Source organism: Podarcis cretensis (assembly GCF_951804945.1).
Source record: "Podarcis cretensis genome assembly, chromosome: 17".
NCBI lineage: Eukaryota > Metazoa > Chordata > Lepidosauria > Squamata > Lacertidae > Podarcis > Podarcis cretensis.
The window spans coordinates 7,739,870-7,752,900 of NC_137187.1; the positions used below are offsets into that span (position 1 = coordinate 7,739,870).

The following is a 13,031-nucleotide window of genomic DNA, read 5'->3' on the forward strand; positions in this document are numbered from 1 at the left end:
TTACAAAACACACACAGAGAGAGACTCTTGACTAAATGTTGAACCTTGTGCATAACAGGCTATGATGGTGTGCGCAACTGTTATTTTACTTCTTGTTTTAGAAATAAAACTTTATAAAACCATGAAGGAGAAGCCACTGAGTTAACTGATATGCAGGAAGAGCTGTTCAACCTACAGGAAAAAGGGACTTGGCTTTTAAATTGATGAAGTGGTTTGGAGTAAGTTATTGGCCAACGTCTAGCCTGCAACCTGCCTTTTATCACTGCAGTAGAGCAGGCTGTTCTCACAAGTAATAAAGTAGTACAGTGGTACCTCGGGTTACGTACGCTTCAGGTTACGTACGCTTCAGGTTACAGACTCCGCTAACCCAGAAATAGTACCTTGGGTTAAGAACTTTGCTTCAGGATGAGAACAGAAATCGTGCTCCTGCGGCGCGGCGGCAGCGGGAGGCCCCATTAGCTAAAGTGGTGCTTCAGGTTAAGAACAGTTTCAGGTTAAGAACGGACCTCCAGAACGAATTAAGTACTTAACCCGAGGTACCACTGTAATAAGAAAAAGGTACAACAATGGGGAAAGTATTTCACACACCTTGTACTCCTGGGTGTCTGGCATGTATAGCTTCAAGGCTTCATTAAATAAGTTCTGATCCACCACCAAGTTCAGGAACTCTGAAAAATGCTCTGGCCCTGAGGGGGAAAGCAAAATACACTTTCGTGGGAAGAAAGCAAGCAACGGGTTTCACATAACTGCATAAGCCAATCTGGGCTGACTAGAGTGGGGTTTGGCTAGGCAAGTCCTAGTGTGAAAGCAAAACTTCTGAGCTACCTGAGGACAAACATAAAAATCTTATTTGGAGAGAGAGGAGTGGGGAGCAAGTTATAGCCCCAGTTATTCCAAAAGAAAAAAATTAAATATAGATACGTAGCCTCAAATCTATGGTCTATTTAGCCCAGCATTCAGTCTCTTGAGGGTGGACAGGAAGAAAAAATCCTGAAAATGTTGGCTGGATTCATATAATCAGTTTATGAAGCCACTATTGTTGGGTAATCAGCTATAGTTACCAGAAAATATAAGATGCGGCAAAAAGAATCTTCGCCCCCCAAGAAACCACACAGCCAGGGTACCTACCACATTTGCTGAGATGATGAAGAGCCTTTGAATACCTCTTCAAATATTTATCTATAGAGTATCTCTGGTAATTGTTTTCCATTTTCTTAAGTTTGTTTAAGAATGGGAGATATTCCTTAGGATCCTGCCAAAAAAAGAGGGTATTAAAAAATAGTTATTTTTGAAAGGCATGAGCTTCTGTTGCCTAGTTGTCAAAGGAACGGCAGCTTGAACAGTCTCCCCACAAAATGCAGTCTAGATCTGAGCAGAAACTATTTGCCTTGTTGTTGTGTCAAAGGACACATTCTATTTTCAGAAATTTTGTGTTCTTGTTGTAAACTCATTCACTTTTTCTAATGAATAACTTTTCTTGGCCTCTTTTGTCCCCACTGTCATTTTATTCAATTCGTTGAGAAGACGCAGGTGGTTTTGTTCATGTCATGACTCAACTTCTGACAAAGGAACATCATGAACACTCTTCAAAGACACCCCACTTGGGTCACCACAGACCAGCCTTAGATGTTGCCGGACTCTAGTTCCCAGCAGCCCTGCCAGCATGACCAATTGTCGGGGATGATGGGAGTTGCAGTCCAACAATATCTGGAGGGCACTAGGCTGGGGAGAGATTGCCACAGACAATTTAAACAGCAGTGTGGGAAAATGAGGCAAAGGATAATGAAGGCAAAGAAGAACTGGCACTAAGGAACAGGTGTGATCTGTAGGAACTGCACAGAATGGACAACCCTGTATGCTTACGGCTGTGTATACACTGTACCTTTTAAAGCCCATTTCCTCCCTCAAACAATTCTGGGCACTGTAGTTTCTTAAGCGCTGCTGGGAATTGTAATTCTGTGATGGGTAAATCACAGTGCCCAGAATTCTTTGATGGAAGGAATGCGCTCCAGTCGTACTTTAAAAGGTTTAGAGTGCATACAGCCATTGACAGCGGAGGAGCTTGGGTAGCAGAAGCAATTCTTGGGAGTGTATTTTGCAGTTATATACCACTTTTTTCTCCAACAGCTTAGGCTGAGAGGCAGTGACTGGGAATTCGAATCTGGGTCTCCCAGGTCTTAGGTCCAGTGCTCTTATCATACACCACACTGGCTCTCCCCTTGAGAGAGCATTTTGATAAAGCAGTGATTTTTTAAATTTTATTTTATTTTTGTTCCAACATCTAGGACAGGGCAGTAGATGGGCTATGGGAAAACAAAACACAAAATTACCTTCTGAGACTTCTCAGCAACCATGATGACTAAATTGAAATCGTATGTCCCCAGAGAATGATCATACAACTCATTGACATCTACCAAGTACAGCAGGTATTTGAGAGCTTCTTCTGCACTCACAGATCCAGCAGTTATTGAAGGTTGCTCTGCAGTTTAAAATTATTATTATTATTAAAAAGACTTTCAAAAGGCGACTGCTGCATCAGATGATGTCTAAGGAAGATGTTGCACAGAAACATATGAACTTGTTTAACAAGCAAGCACTATCAGCACAGATTAATTGCATGAGAAACTGAGCTTTACTGTACAATAAGCAAGTTTCTTGCCATCATTGTTCCTTAAAAAAAAATATCTTGGAAACATGAGTCCAGCATTTGGTGAAACTCCAAAGGAGTGAGTCATGAGCCCAAACATCCCGTGCTAAATGCAGATACCGCTGACAACCTTTATAAGGCCCCACTCCACCAGTTTTAAGCCCCATAACATGTGTTCAATCAATTCAACCCTAATAATGTACCTCGAAGTTGACGAATTCTCTGCAGAGCTGTTTCCAGTTCGGGGGGGCTCTTTTTCACATGAGAGGTCAGTATGGACAAACAGTATCTAAAGAGGACAGGGGGGGGGGAAGACGGGTGTTAAAACCTCTGGACTTTAGGTAGTTGTTCATTTCTCCCATTTTGCTTAAAAGTGCAAGAGAAGATATTTAGATGCCTAGCTCCTTTCTTCAGCTCCTATAACACCCCACACCCCTTTTTAGCAAAGAAGAAGCTGTTTTTAAAGGGATAGAGAGGAAGTCTGGGTTGAAAATTATTTCACCAACTCCCTGGCCCTTCTGTCCTAGACTGAGGTAAATTGGAATGAAAAGAGCAAATGGGGAGAGCCAATTCTGCTCCTCTTACTGGCACCATAAGGAGTCACAGTCTCTAGACCAGGGTTTCCCTAACTTGGGTCTCCAGCTGTTTTTGAACTACAATTCCCATCATCCCTGGCCACTGGGATGATGGGAGTTGTAGTCCAACAACAGCTGGAGACCCAAGTTTGGGAAACCCTGCTCTAGACCCTGAGAAAGGAGAGAGGAAACACTCACCACTCCTTAAGTCGGAAGCTACAGTCCCTCCTCTTCCCACATACCCTGAACCCCAAGCTCCAAGGATTTTTGGTGGATGCGGGGGAAAATAAATTTCCTCCTTCCTCACAACTCTGGTGATCTGGTTATTAAGAGTCAAGCTCCTTCCTTTCTGTATAGACCCAGCACTCCTATCAGAGTTCTATCAGGGTTCTATGGCTTCTATATACAGAGGTATTCTAGAATGATATGTTGAATACTTGGTAGTACTGATGTTCTCCATGGCTGTTCTCATTGCATCACAGATGAGGTTAACCTTTTTCCCATCAGAATCGTGAAGCTCACAGACATTGGTAGACTCTAGAGGTGGGTACATAGTCTTTGTGTAGTCTTCTTCTCTAGGAAGGAGCACATAAACAAAGAAATTAGGTCTCAGTGCCATTTACAATACCAAAATGTACACAGGATAAACACATCACGCAACAAAACTGACTCAAAAAATTGGTAGGGCTGTGTGTTTCTCAAAAGCACAAAATCCAGCTTCCTAAAGTCCTCAGCATTTTGGATTTTATTTTTCATACAAATTTCTAGCCCTTAAGTCGGCAAAAATATACCGTATTTTTCGCTCTACAAGACGCACCTAGTTTTTGGAGGAGGAAAACAAGAAAAAAAATATTCTGAATCTCAGAAGCCAGAACAGCAAGAGGGATCACTGCACAGTGAAAGCAGCAATCCCTCTTGCTGTTCTGGCTTCTGGGATAGCTGCGCAGCCTTCCATAAGACGCACACACATTTCCCCTTACTTTTTAGGAGGGAAAAAGTGAGTCTTATAGAGCAAAAAATACAGTACTTGAAAATGTGTGGGAATGGCATAATGAAATCTTAGAAACCAGAAAGGTTCAAGTGACTGAGGTTGAAATTTTACTTGCCTTCACCATACAGGCAAATCAGAATACATTTTGCATAAAATAATAATGACAATGGTGCAAAAATAAAAGAAAATATAACAAATTTAATCTGCACGATGTACAGATTGCAAAATTCGCCTTTACTTGATGCAGAATTTGTTTTGCACAGAGTTCTCCCTCTCAGTCAGCTGTCTGATTGTACATGTTTATAGGAATAGGAACTCCCTCTCAACCAGTCCTCAAAAAATATATGTAAACACATCAAGTTTCATCCAAAATATCCAATTCCTCCTCCTTTGTTACCTTAGCCCATATAGACAGACTGAACGCTGAAAGGAAAGTGAAAAGGAAACAAGAGCAATCGAAAGACTTGTAGGACAACAACTTCCTCAGGAACTAACTGTGTGCTACACCCTAATTCTGCCTTTGCCAACCTGTTGCCCTCCAGATGTTCTGGACCACAACTCCCATGTCATTCAAAACATCTGGGGAGCACTAGGTTGACGAAGGCTGCGCCAATGCGTGCAACAGTGCCCTGCTTTTGAAAAAGCAGAACAGCTTCAAGATGGGGGAAATTAAGAGAAACTTTTTTTTCTGCTCCAGGAGAGATAATACTTTAGAGGGGCAGTTCTGAAATGGAAAAATGAGAGCTGGGGAGAGGGTTAAGCACTCCACTCTCCAGCTGCCCCGCACAAAGCTATTTTGCATTCAAATACAGCACCCAGGTATAAGGTGCTGTCAACCTCTTGGTCTTTACACATTAACCAGGCAATACTCACTTCAGCTCTGTGAGGAACAAGTTGATAAAACTCACTGAATCAATTTGTTTTATAAATGTTTCCACATTTTCCAGGAAAACCTGAAACGAAACCAAGTCCTGTTAACTTCACACCAACCTCTTAAATTTGTGGACCAATTATAAATAGGCAGAAGAAACTCAAAGCAAATTTCATGCTGAAATGGCCTTTCACAGCCCATCTAACAAAGCAGTCCAGATGGTTTATGATGGATAAACCTGGGAAATCCTCACTCAACGTGGGTAGGTATCAGAAATGGCATTTGGAGGAGACCTTATCTAACTTTCCGTGTGCCATGGTGCAGAAATAGTATTTCCCGATCTCCTAACTTGAGTCAAGAGATACGGAACACCCCTAGCATTATAGATGGAGAAAGTCTGCTATTGTAACAGAACAACTGTTTTTACACTTGTGGAAATTTAAATTGATAAACTGTATGAGTTTTAGATGATTTATCAGTTAATATTTTTTTAGCTGGGTGACAGTGCTAACAGCCATCAACTCGCTGCGAGGATTTGTGATGTTCAGGCCCTCTCCCCAAACAGATGCACTCTGAGCAACGTTGACAACAGGTTTACTCAAACTTGCCTTTGGATTGTGGTCACAAATGAGGTTGAGATTGATTCGCAGCTTCCTCATGCATTCAAAGGCTTCTTTAAACTGGAGGCTGGCAGGAACAGGCAGAATGATGGTAAGTCATTCGAAAGAGGAAGACACATGTCCCAAATTGCTCCCAACGTCCCATCAACTTGACTCACCAGTCCAGCCACTTGCGGACTTGGGCCAAAACAAGGGCACGGTGATGAATGGTTTCCAAGTTTCCTCTCGGCATCTGCAGAAAAATCGCAACATAAATTTGCCGTCCTTGCTGCTAACACCACAATCGCTTATTGCCAATAGCAGAGGGAGGAGTCATGAACAGCCCCCCTTCCCTTTCCCAGCCACTTGACACAGCCTTCAGTAATCGAATAAATGGATATTGCAAAAGTGGACATATTCAAGGAAAGCTTGGTGAAAAATATATATATATTTAGCAAGTGTCTAAATAGCTGGAGCTATGGGGACATTAAAAAACAAGTGCAAAATGTCTGTCCCATATTTTTATTTCTATAAAGGTAAAAGCAAAGGACCCCTGGATGGTTAACTCCAGTCAAATACGATTATTGGGTTGCAGTGCTCATCTCGCTTTCAGGCCGAGGGAGCCAGCATTTGTCTACAGACAGCTTTCTGGGTCATGTGGCCAGTATGACTAAACTGCTTCTGGAGCAACAGGACACCGTGACGGAAACCAGAGAGCATGGAAATGCCGTTTACTTTCCCGCCGCAGTGGTACCTATTTATCTACTTGCACTAGCGTGCTTTCGAACTGCTAGGTTGGCAGAAGCTGGGAAAGAGCAACGGGAGCTCACCCCGTCACGGGGATTCGAACTGCCGACCTTCTGATCGGCAAGCCCGAGGCTCAGTGGTTTAACCCACAGCGCCACCCGCGTCCCATTTCTATACTGTAATACTGGCACATGAGGGAGAAGGGTGCAGCCTCACCTCTTCCTCAGCAAGCTAGTTCTTTTTATGGGAAATCATTCAAATAAGAATCTATCTAGCCTGATTTATGAATGAGACACTCCAGCCAAGAGCTACATGGCATAATTATTCCATTTGTGTAGCCCAGTTATTTCTCCTCGCCACGACCACCACCATGGAACAAATAAGGTGCTTTGAGCCATAAGCGTAGATGGAGAGCACTCACCTGCAAAATGAGCTTTGTATCCTGGGGCACAATTGTGACTATCCGGGATCCTCTTTCAACCTTGCGCAGTGTCTCACTATTGGGGACAGATGCGTTGCCCAAACCTGACTGCAAAGCTGAAGATGCCACAGTCAATATAAAAGCTCAGTCCCAAAGGAAGAACTACTTACATTTTTTGTGAGGAAAAGGTGCCTAAAAGAAAGGACACCAGGCATAAACCCCAAGCACAGGTATGCCAGGTTTTATCCAATGAAACTGTCCCAATAGTACAAGGATTGCTGCCACTGTGCACGTTTGATATAAGTTTGCTGATTGAGAGTGAGTGTGTGTGTTGCGTGTGTGTGTGTGTGTGTGAGAGAGAGAGAGAGAGAGAGAGAGAGAGAGAAGGCCTTTACAATGCTAACGGCTTTATAAAGCATGGACAATGCTATGCTCATCCTCTCTGTGCTGCTGTGGCATGGGAAAAGCGAACTCCTATAAAAATTAGGAAGATTGGTGGCTATTTTGAAGAATCGAAAGCAAACATCCATCCATAGGTGGATGTTACATATTTAAGGGAAGGGCTAGCAGCATATCAAACAAGAGGAAGTCCAAGAAAGGATCAGCTGACCAGGGCACCCTTTTGTTGCTAGCCACGCTGGGGATATTCACCTTTCAGCGATGTGTTCCTCAGCGACAGGCACTGGCAGGTATGAGCATGCGTTGTCAACAGCAGAAACTCATCGTGGATGGCAAAGGATGTGACGTTTGAAGCAACCTGTGGGAAACAGAGAAGAATCCCTGCAGTAGGTCATTATGGGGGACATCATGTTGGGGAAGGGCTGAAGTTCAGTGGCAGAGCATATGCTCTCCAGGCAGAAGGTCGCAGGTTCAATGCCTGACATCGCCTGAAACCCAGGAGTGCCATACCGGTCAATGCTGACAGGACTGAGCTACCTGGACCAAGGGACTGACTCAGTACAAGGGAGCTTCCTATGGCAGAGGGGCAACAAAGGAGCAAGAGCTGTAAGAGGAGTTGGTACCTCAACTTCGTTAATAAAAAAGCGGCATCTGTCAGTCAGACCAAAGATGGTTTCCTGAGGAGACAAAAGGCAGAGAACAACACAGGGTTAGAAAACAAACCTGCCATAGATTGGATACCTATGAATTCTGTACAGAGAATCAAAACCAGGCGCTGACTGAATCCAAAGCCTGCTAACGAAATAAACAACAAACAAACCATCTAAAATCTAGACTTGTCGAAATCATCTGAATGAAACAAATACGTATAAAATCCAAAATTAATTTGGATAATTTATTCTGCTTCCGCTCATTGTAGAGATGGGAAGAACTATGCAGGGACCTGAAACTTCACCCTTACCACTGCCGGAATATTTATTTTATTTGTTACACACACACACACACACACACACACACACCATCCTTCATTATTGAATTCAAGGGTGATTTACAAAATATGCTGAAACAGCATATTCTAAAACAACAATAACTCAAGTACAAGAATCAAAGTATAAAAATATAAGCAGCATTACTAAGAGCAAGGTATTAAAAACAGCAAGTACTTGATGAAAGGAAAACGTCTTTCACAGACACTGCTAGGCATTGTTTTCCAAAGTTTTCCAATGTATTTCTTATCAGCTACTAAGCAGTTTCTTTTTGGTTTCAAATGTGTTTCTTATGAATAAAAAATTCAGTGCCACGCAAGCAAATTTTTATTTTGAAAGTATGGCTCAGAGAAAAAAGCTTGAGAACCACTGAGTAAGGTCACAACCAGGTGCTCAGTGCTCCTAGACTTCACAGTTATTTTTACTTACTTCACCACCAACCACAGCCAATGCAGTCTGCATACATGGAGAGGGAAACTGGACAGCTGAACCGCTGCTGTTCAGCCAAGGGGTGACAACTGGTGTTTCAGCTCCTGAAGTGGGAGGGAAAAGACACAGCAGGTCTATGTGATAAAGCCAAGACTATTTATTTTACCAAATGCAGGAGGTTCAACATCTTGGAATGTAATGGTTCTAGGGGTTGCTTGTGCGTAAATCTGCGCCACGCTTGGCTGGGTTACCTGGGTGAACCCTTTCTGTCCGGACAGCCACTCACCTGTGGCTGTCTCAATCGCTGGCAGAATCCGTCAGTGGGCGTTTCTTGAACTTCTTCCAGCAAAGAAGCTCTTTGACGCCTAGTCTCCGCCTACTCTCCCTGCGCGGAAGCCTTCTGCGCAGGGAGGGTGTGGGCAGCGGAGGACCCGTGCTCTCCCCGCTGGTGTCTGGCGAGGAGTCATGGAGCCCCCTCGCCGATTCCCCCATCTGCCCCCCTCCTCCACTGGTGCTACGCTGATTTCCTTCCCCAGAAGATGGGCTGCCTCTATCCCTCCTGGGACGCTCTCCGGCATCCCTCTGGAGCCCTCCTTCCTCCTCTGGCTCCGATGGCAGTTTCCTGACATGGAATGATGCTGAACAGGCCAAGCTTGCAATCTGGGTGGCATCCCCCACACTACTAGATGAGGGAATGCCCCAGAGCCAAGAACAGTGGGGCTGCCTGAAGAGTGAAGGGAGAAGGTGCTCTAGAAAAGTTGAGCCCAGGAAAACACCATTCAGCTTTACATTCGCTCATTCTCACGCTTTCTCTCACCTGGGCTCTGAAAGGTCTGGTGACGTTATAGAAAAGACTTCCCCAAACTGGTGACCTTCCAGGTGTTTTCTGGACTACAACTTCCATCATATCCCTGGCCATTGGCCACGCTGATGGGAGGTGTGGTTCAATACATTCGGCTGGCACCAGGTTAAGGAAGGCTCTTCTGGAAAATAGACACCTGCTGTAGTAAAGTTAGTCTTATTTAGAAAATTATTCTTTGGTCAAGTAAAGGGAGTGAAGCCTTGTGGGAGTTTCATCAGCCACAAGGACCCTGGGAAAGAGGTTGTGTATCTTTAAAACCCAGACTAGCTGGCTCCGTGGCGTGAAAGGTTTATTGGAACCAAGGAAGCCTTGATTTAATGAAAGACCTAACACCTGAGTTTGAGAGTGTAAACATTCCCCCCCCCCCCCAGTGATGCTATCTGTCCTTGAATTGCTTGGGAATGTGTATCTGGCTAATTTCCACGGAAGGGAGGAAACCCTTTGATTTAAAGTTTGGATTCCAAATTGGCCCAGCTGTCAAGAAGTAAATTGATTGACCAGCAAGCCGGTCACTGGTGTATTCAAAAATAATTTGAGTCTTATGATTGGCTTGAAAGTTACGACGCCTAATGCGAATTGTGAATAAAGGATCAGGGAATTGTTTGAGAAATTGCGCTCTCTGCCATTGCTCTGCAATCCGCATAGAGGCCCGGCTCTGATGTTCCATCTTAACAGCCGTCGTTTTGCCTTTTGAAATGGAGATCTTCAAAAGCCTTCAACTTGCAGAGTCCTAAAGGTTTCAACTATCCTATTGTGTGTTAGAGCTTGTGAGTATGTATAGCTAGTTATACTATGCAATGTTGTTATTTTCTTATCTGTAACGTTCAAAAGAGTGCCTGCTATTCTAGCATGTTTTTTATGTTATTTTTAAAATAAACCTTTTAAGAATGAAACTGTTTTAGTTTGTGTGCCTTTCCGGAGGGAATAGCTAAGTCCTAGCCTTACGCTTGGTTATGCTCTACCGTAGAACTTCTGCCTGCAAGTCTGTGGATGCAGCTTGCGGAACAGGGGGACAGCCAGGTTAAACGGGTCACAGCCTTCTCCCTGGGTTGTGGTTCTGGGTCCCCTGGACATAGGGAGTGGTGGCAGCCCTACCGGGTCGTGTTTGTTCTGTTTTGAAAAAAGTAATTAACCCACCAACCTTGCCCTGGGTGTCCTAGTCTGGCCGGAGAGCAGAGACAGGAGAAGGGAGGGGCAAGCGGTTGGGGGTGAACATTACTACACCTGCACACAACTGTATGCATCATTCGCACACCGTGCATGGTTCACCACACCATCCAGCAGATGAAAACATTAAACACGCTAGAAGCTAAACAAGGCAAAAAGTGAGCTCATGGATTTTGGTGGCTTGCTTATAGGAAAAGGTAAAGGACCCCTGGATGGTTAAGTCCAGTCAAAGGCGACTATGGGGTTGCAGCACTCATCTTGCTTTCAGGCCGAGGGAGGCGGCGTTTGTCCACAGACAGCTTTCCGGGTCATGTGGCCAGCATGACTAAACCGCTTCTGGCGCAACGAAGACACAGTGACACAGAAGCCAGATAGCACGGAAATTCCGTTTACCTTCCCGCTGCAGCGGTACCTATTTATCTACTTGCACTGGTGTGCTTTCAACTGCTAGGTTGGCAGGAATTGGGACAGAGCAACGGGAGCTCACTCCGTCGTGGGGATTCAAACAGCCAACCTTCTGGTAAACAAGCCTAAGAGGCTCAGGGGTTTAGACCACAGCGCCACCTGTGTCCCTGGTTTGGCAAGCACCAGGTCAGGGAAGGCTATTCTAGAAAATAAGACACAACTGAATGCATCATTCGCACACAGTGCATGGTTCACAGCACCCTCTAGGACAGCCTTTCTCAACCTGTGGGTCCCCAGATGTTGTTGAACTACAACTCCCATCACCCCCTAGCTAGCAAGGCCAGAGCTCAGGGATGATGGGAGTTGTAGTCCAACAGCATCTGGGGACCCACAGGTTGAGAACTGCTGCTCTAGGAGATGAAAACATTAAATGTGCTAGAGGCTAGACAAGGCAAAAAGTCAGCTTATGGATTTTTGTGACATTTGAGCCTATGAAGCTAATTTATATGAAGATAGAACACTGGCCGATCTAGACATGTACTGCCTGCTCTGGTTGGAAGCAGCTGCCCTGCAAAGTCTCAAGCAGGGGTGTTTCCCAGCCATTTGTCCCACAGGTCCTTTTAAATGGAGATGGAGCCTGGGCCACTGTGCGGTCAAAACATGTGCTACAGCCCTTCCCTTCCCATGTCAAGACTTCCAAGACCAGCCAACCGGATAAGAGAATAATAGTGACCATACATACCCCAGAGGTACTTCATTATTTGTCCATCGGAAAGTTGCAGAGCCACAGCTTTGGTCTTTGGGTTGCAACACAGGCTGATGACATCACCATCCACAGTCACAGGTGAGCTACGAAAGGTGCACAAAAGGGAGGAAGCTGACTGTGCTATGCTCAACCTGAGACCAGTCATTTTTGCATAAATGACTAAGGGACTAGAAGGGGAATGCAGGTTTCGGAAACCCAAACCACACTCTGAACTGTTCCTTCAAAGTGATCCCTAACAAAGCAATAATTCCCGCCCTCCCCAATAATTTTTATTGGTTTTCATGTAAATACAAGAACAACATGTAACTACAGTAACTGGTCCAGTGGTGAGCAAGGCATTCGGACAGGGCCACATTCCAAATATTATTTAACCAGATTTCAATGGGGATTTCTATCATTTAACTAGCAAAGTCTCCAAAACTCTTATGGCAATCCCAGTCTCTAGCCTTCAGCGCCATTTTAACATAGATGGCTAAAATGCATCAAATAATAATAATAATAATAATAATAATAATAATAATAATAATAATTTATTTATACCCCGCCCATCTGGCTGGGCTTCCCCAGCCACTCTGGGTGGCTTCCAAAAAAATATTAAAATACTCTAATACATCAAACATTAAAAGCTTACCTATCCTAAACAGGGCTGCCTTCAGATGCATCAAAGCTTCAGTGTACAGTGGTACCTCAGGTTACATACGCTTCAGGTTACAGACTCCGCTAACCCAGAAATAGCACCTCGGGTTAAGAACTTTGCTTCAGGATGAGAACAGAAATTGTGTTCCGGCGGCGCGGTGGCAGCAGGAGGCCCCATTAGCTAAAGTGGTGCTTTCGGTTAAGAACAGTTTCAGGTTAAGAACGGACCTCTGGAACGAATTAAGTTCTTAACCTGAGGTACCACTATACACGTTTGTGGAGCTGGTATGGCACAGTGGATAAGTGATAGATTTGGATTAGGAGGATCCCAGTTTAGCTACAAACCACAAAGGGTGGCTTTGGGTAAGTGACAATTTTTCTGTCTAACCTATTTGACTAGAATAGAAATATATCAAGAAATACATACCATGGTCAAGAAAGGCAGCAAGCACAATGAACAATCTCACAAGGACTCTTACTCCCAGGGTTTTCTAACACCCACTAACAATGCATATTAACTGGTTGTACGG

At 44.3% G+C, this 13,031-nt stretch overlaps 1 protein-coding gene across 1 annotated transcript in view; it reads right to left on the reverse strand.

Moving 5' to 3' along the window:
• The window catches only part of ELP1 (elongator acetyltransferase complex subunit 1), a 45,416-nt gene that overhangs the window by 14,616 nt on the left and 17,769 nt on the right, over positions 1-13,031 (reverse strand). Inside the window, exons 15-27 of the mRNA XM_079959167.1 lie at positions 11,842-11,948; positions 8,666-8,769; positions 7,874-7,927; positions 7,503-7,608; positions 6,852-6,967; positions 5,863-5,936; positions 5,693-5,771; positions 5,087-5,166; positions 3,660-3,797; positions 2,851-2,936; positions 2,331-2,479; positions 1,129-1,252; positions 589-686 (exon numbers count right to left, since the gene is read on the reverse strand). Of these exons, the coding sequence (XP_079815293.1) occupies positions 589-686; positions 1,129-1,252; positions 2,331-2,479; positions 2,851-2,936; positions 3,660-3,797; positions 5,087-5,166; positions 5,693-5,771; positions 5,863-5,936; positions 6,852-6,967; positions 7,503-7,608; positions 7,874-7,927; positions 8,666-8,769; positions 11,842-11,948 (1,315 nt within the window). The remainder of the gene's footprint in view (positions 1-588; positions 687-1,128; positions 1,253-2,330; positions 2,480-2,850; positions 2,937-3,659; positions 3,798-5,086; positions 5,167-5,692; positions 5,772-5,862; positions 5,937-6,851; positions 6,968-7,502; positions 7,609-7,873; positions 7,928-8,665; positions 8,770-11,841; positions 11,949-13,031) is intronic.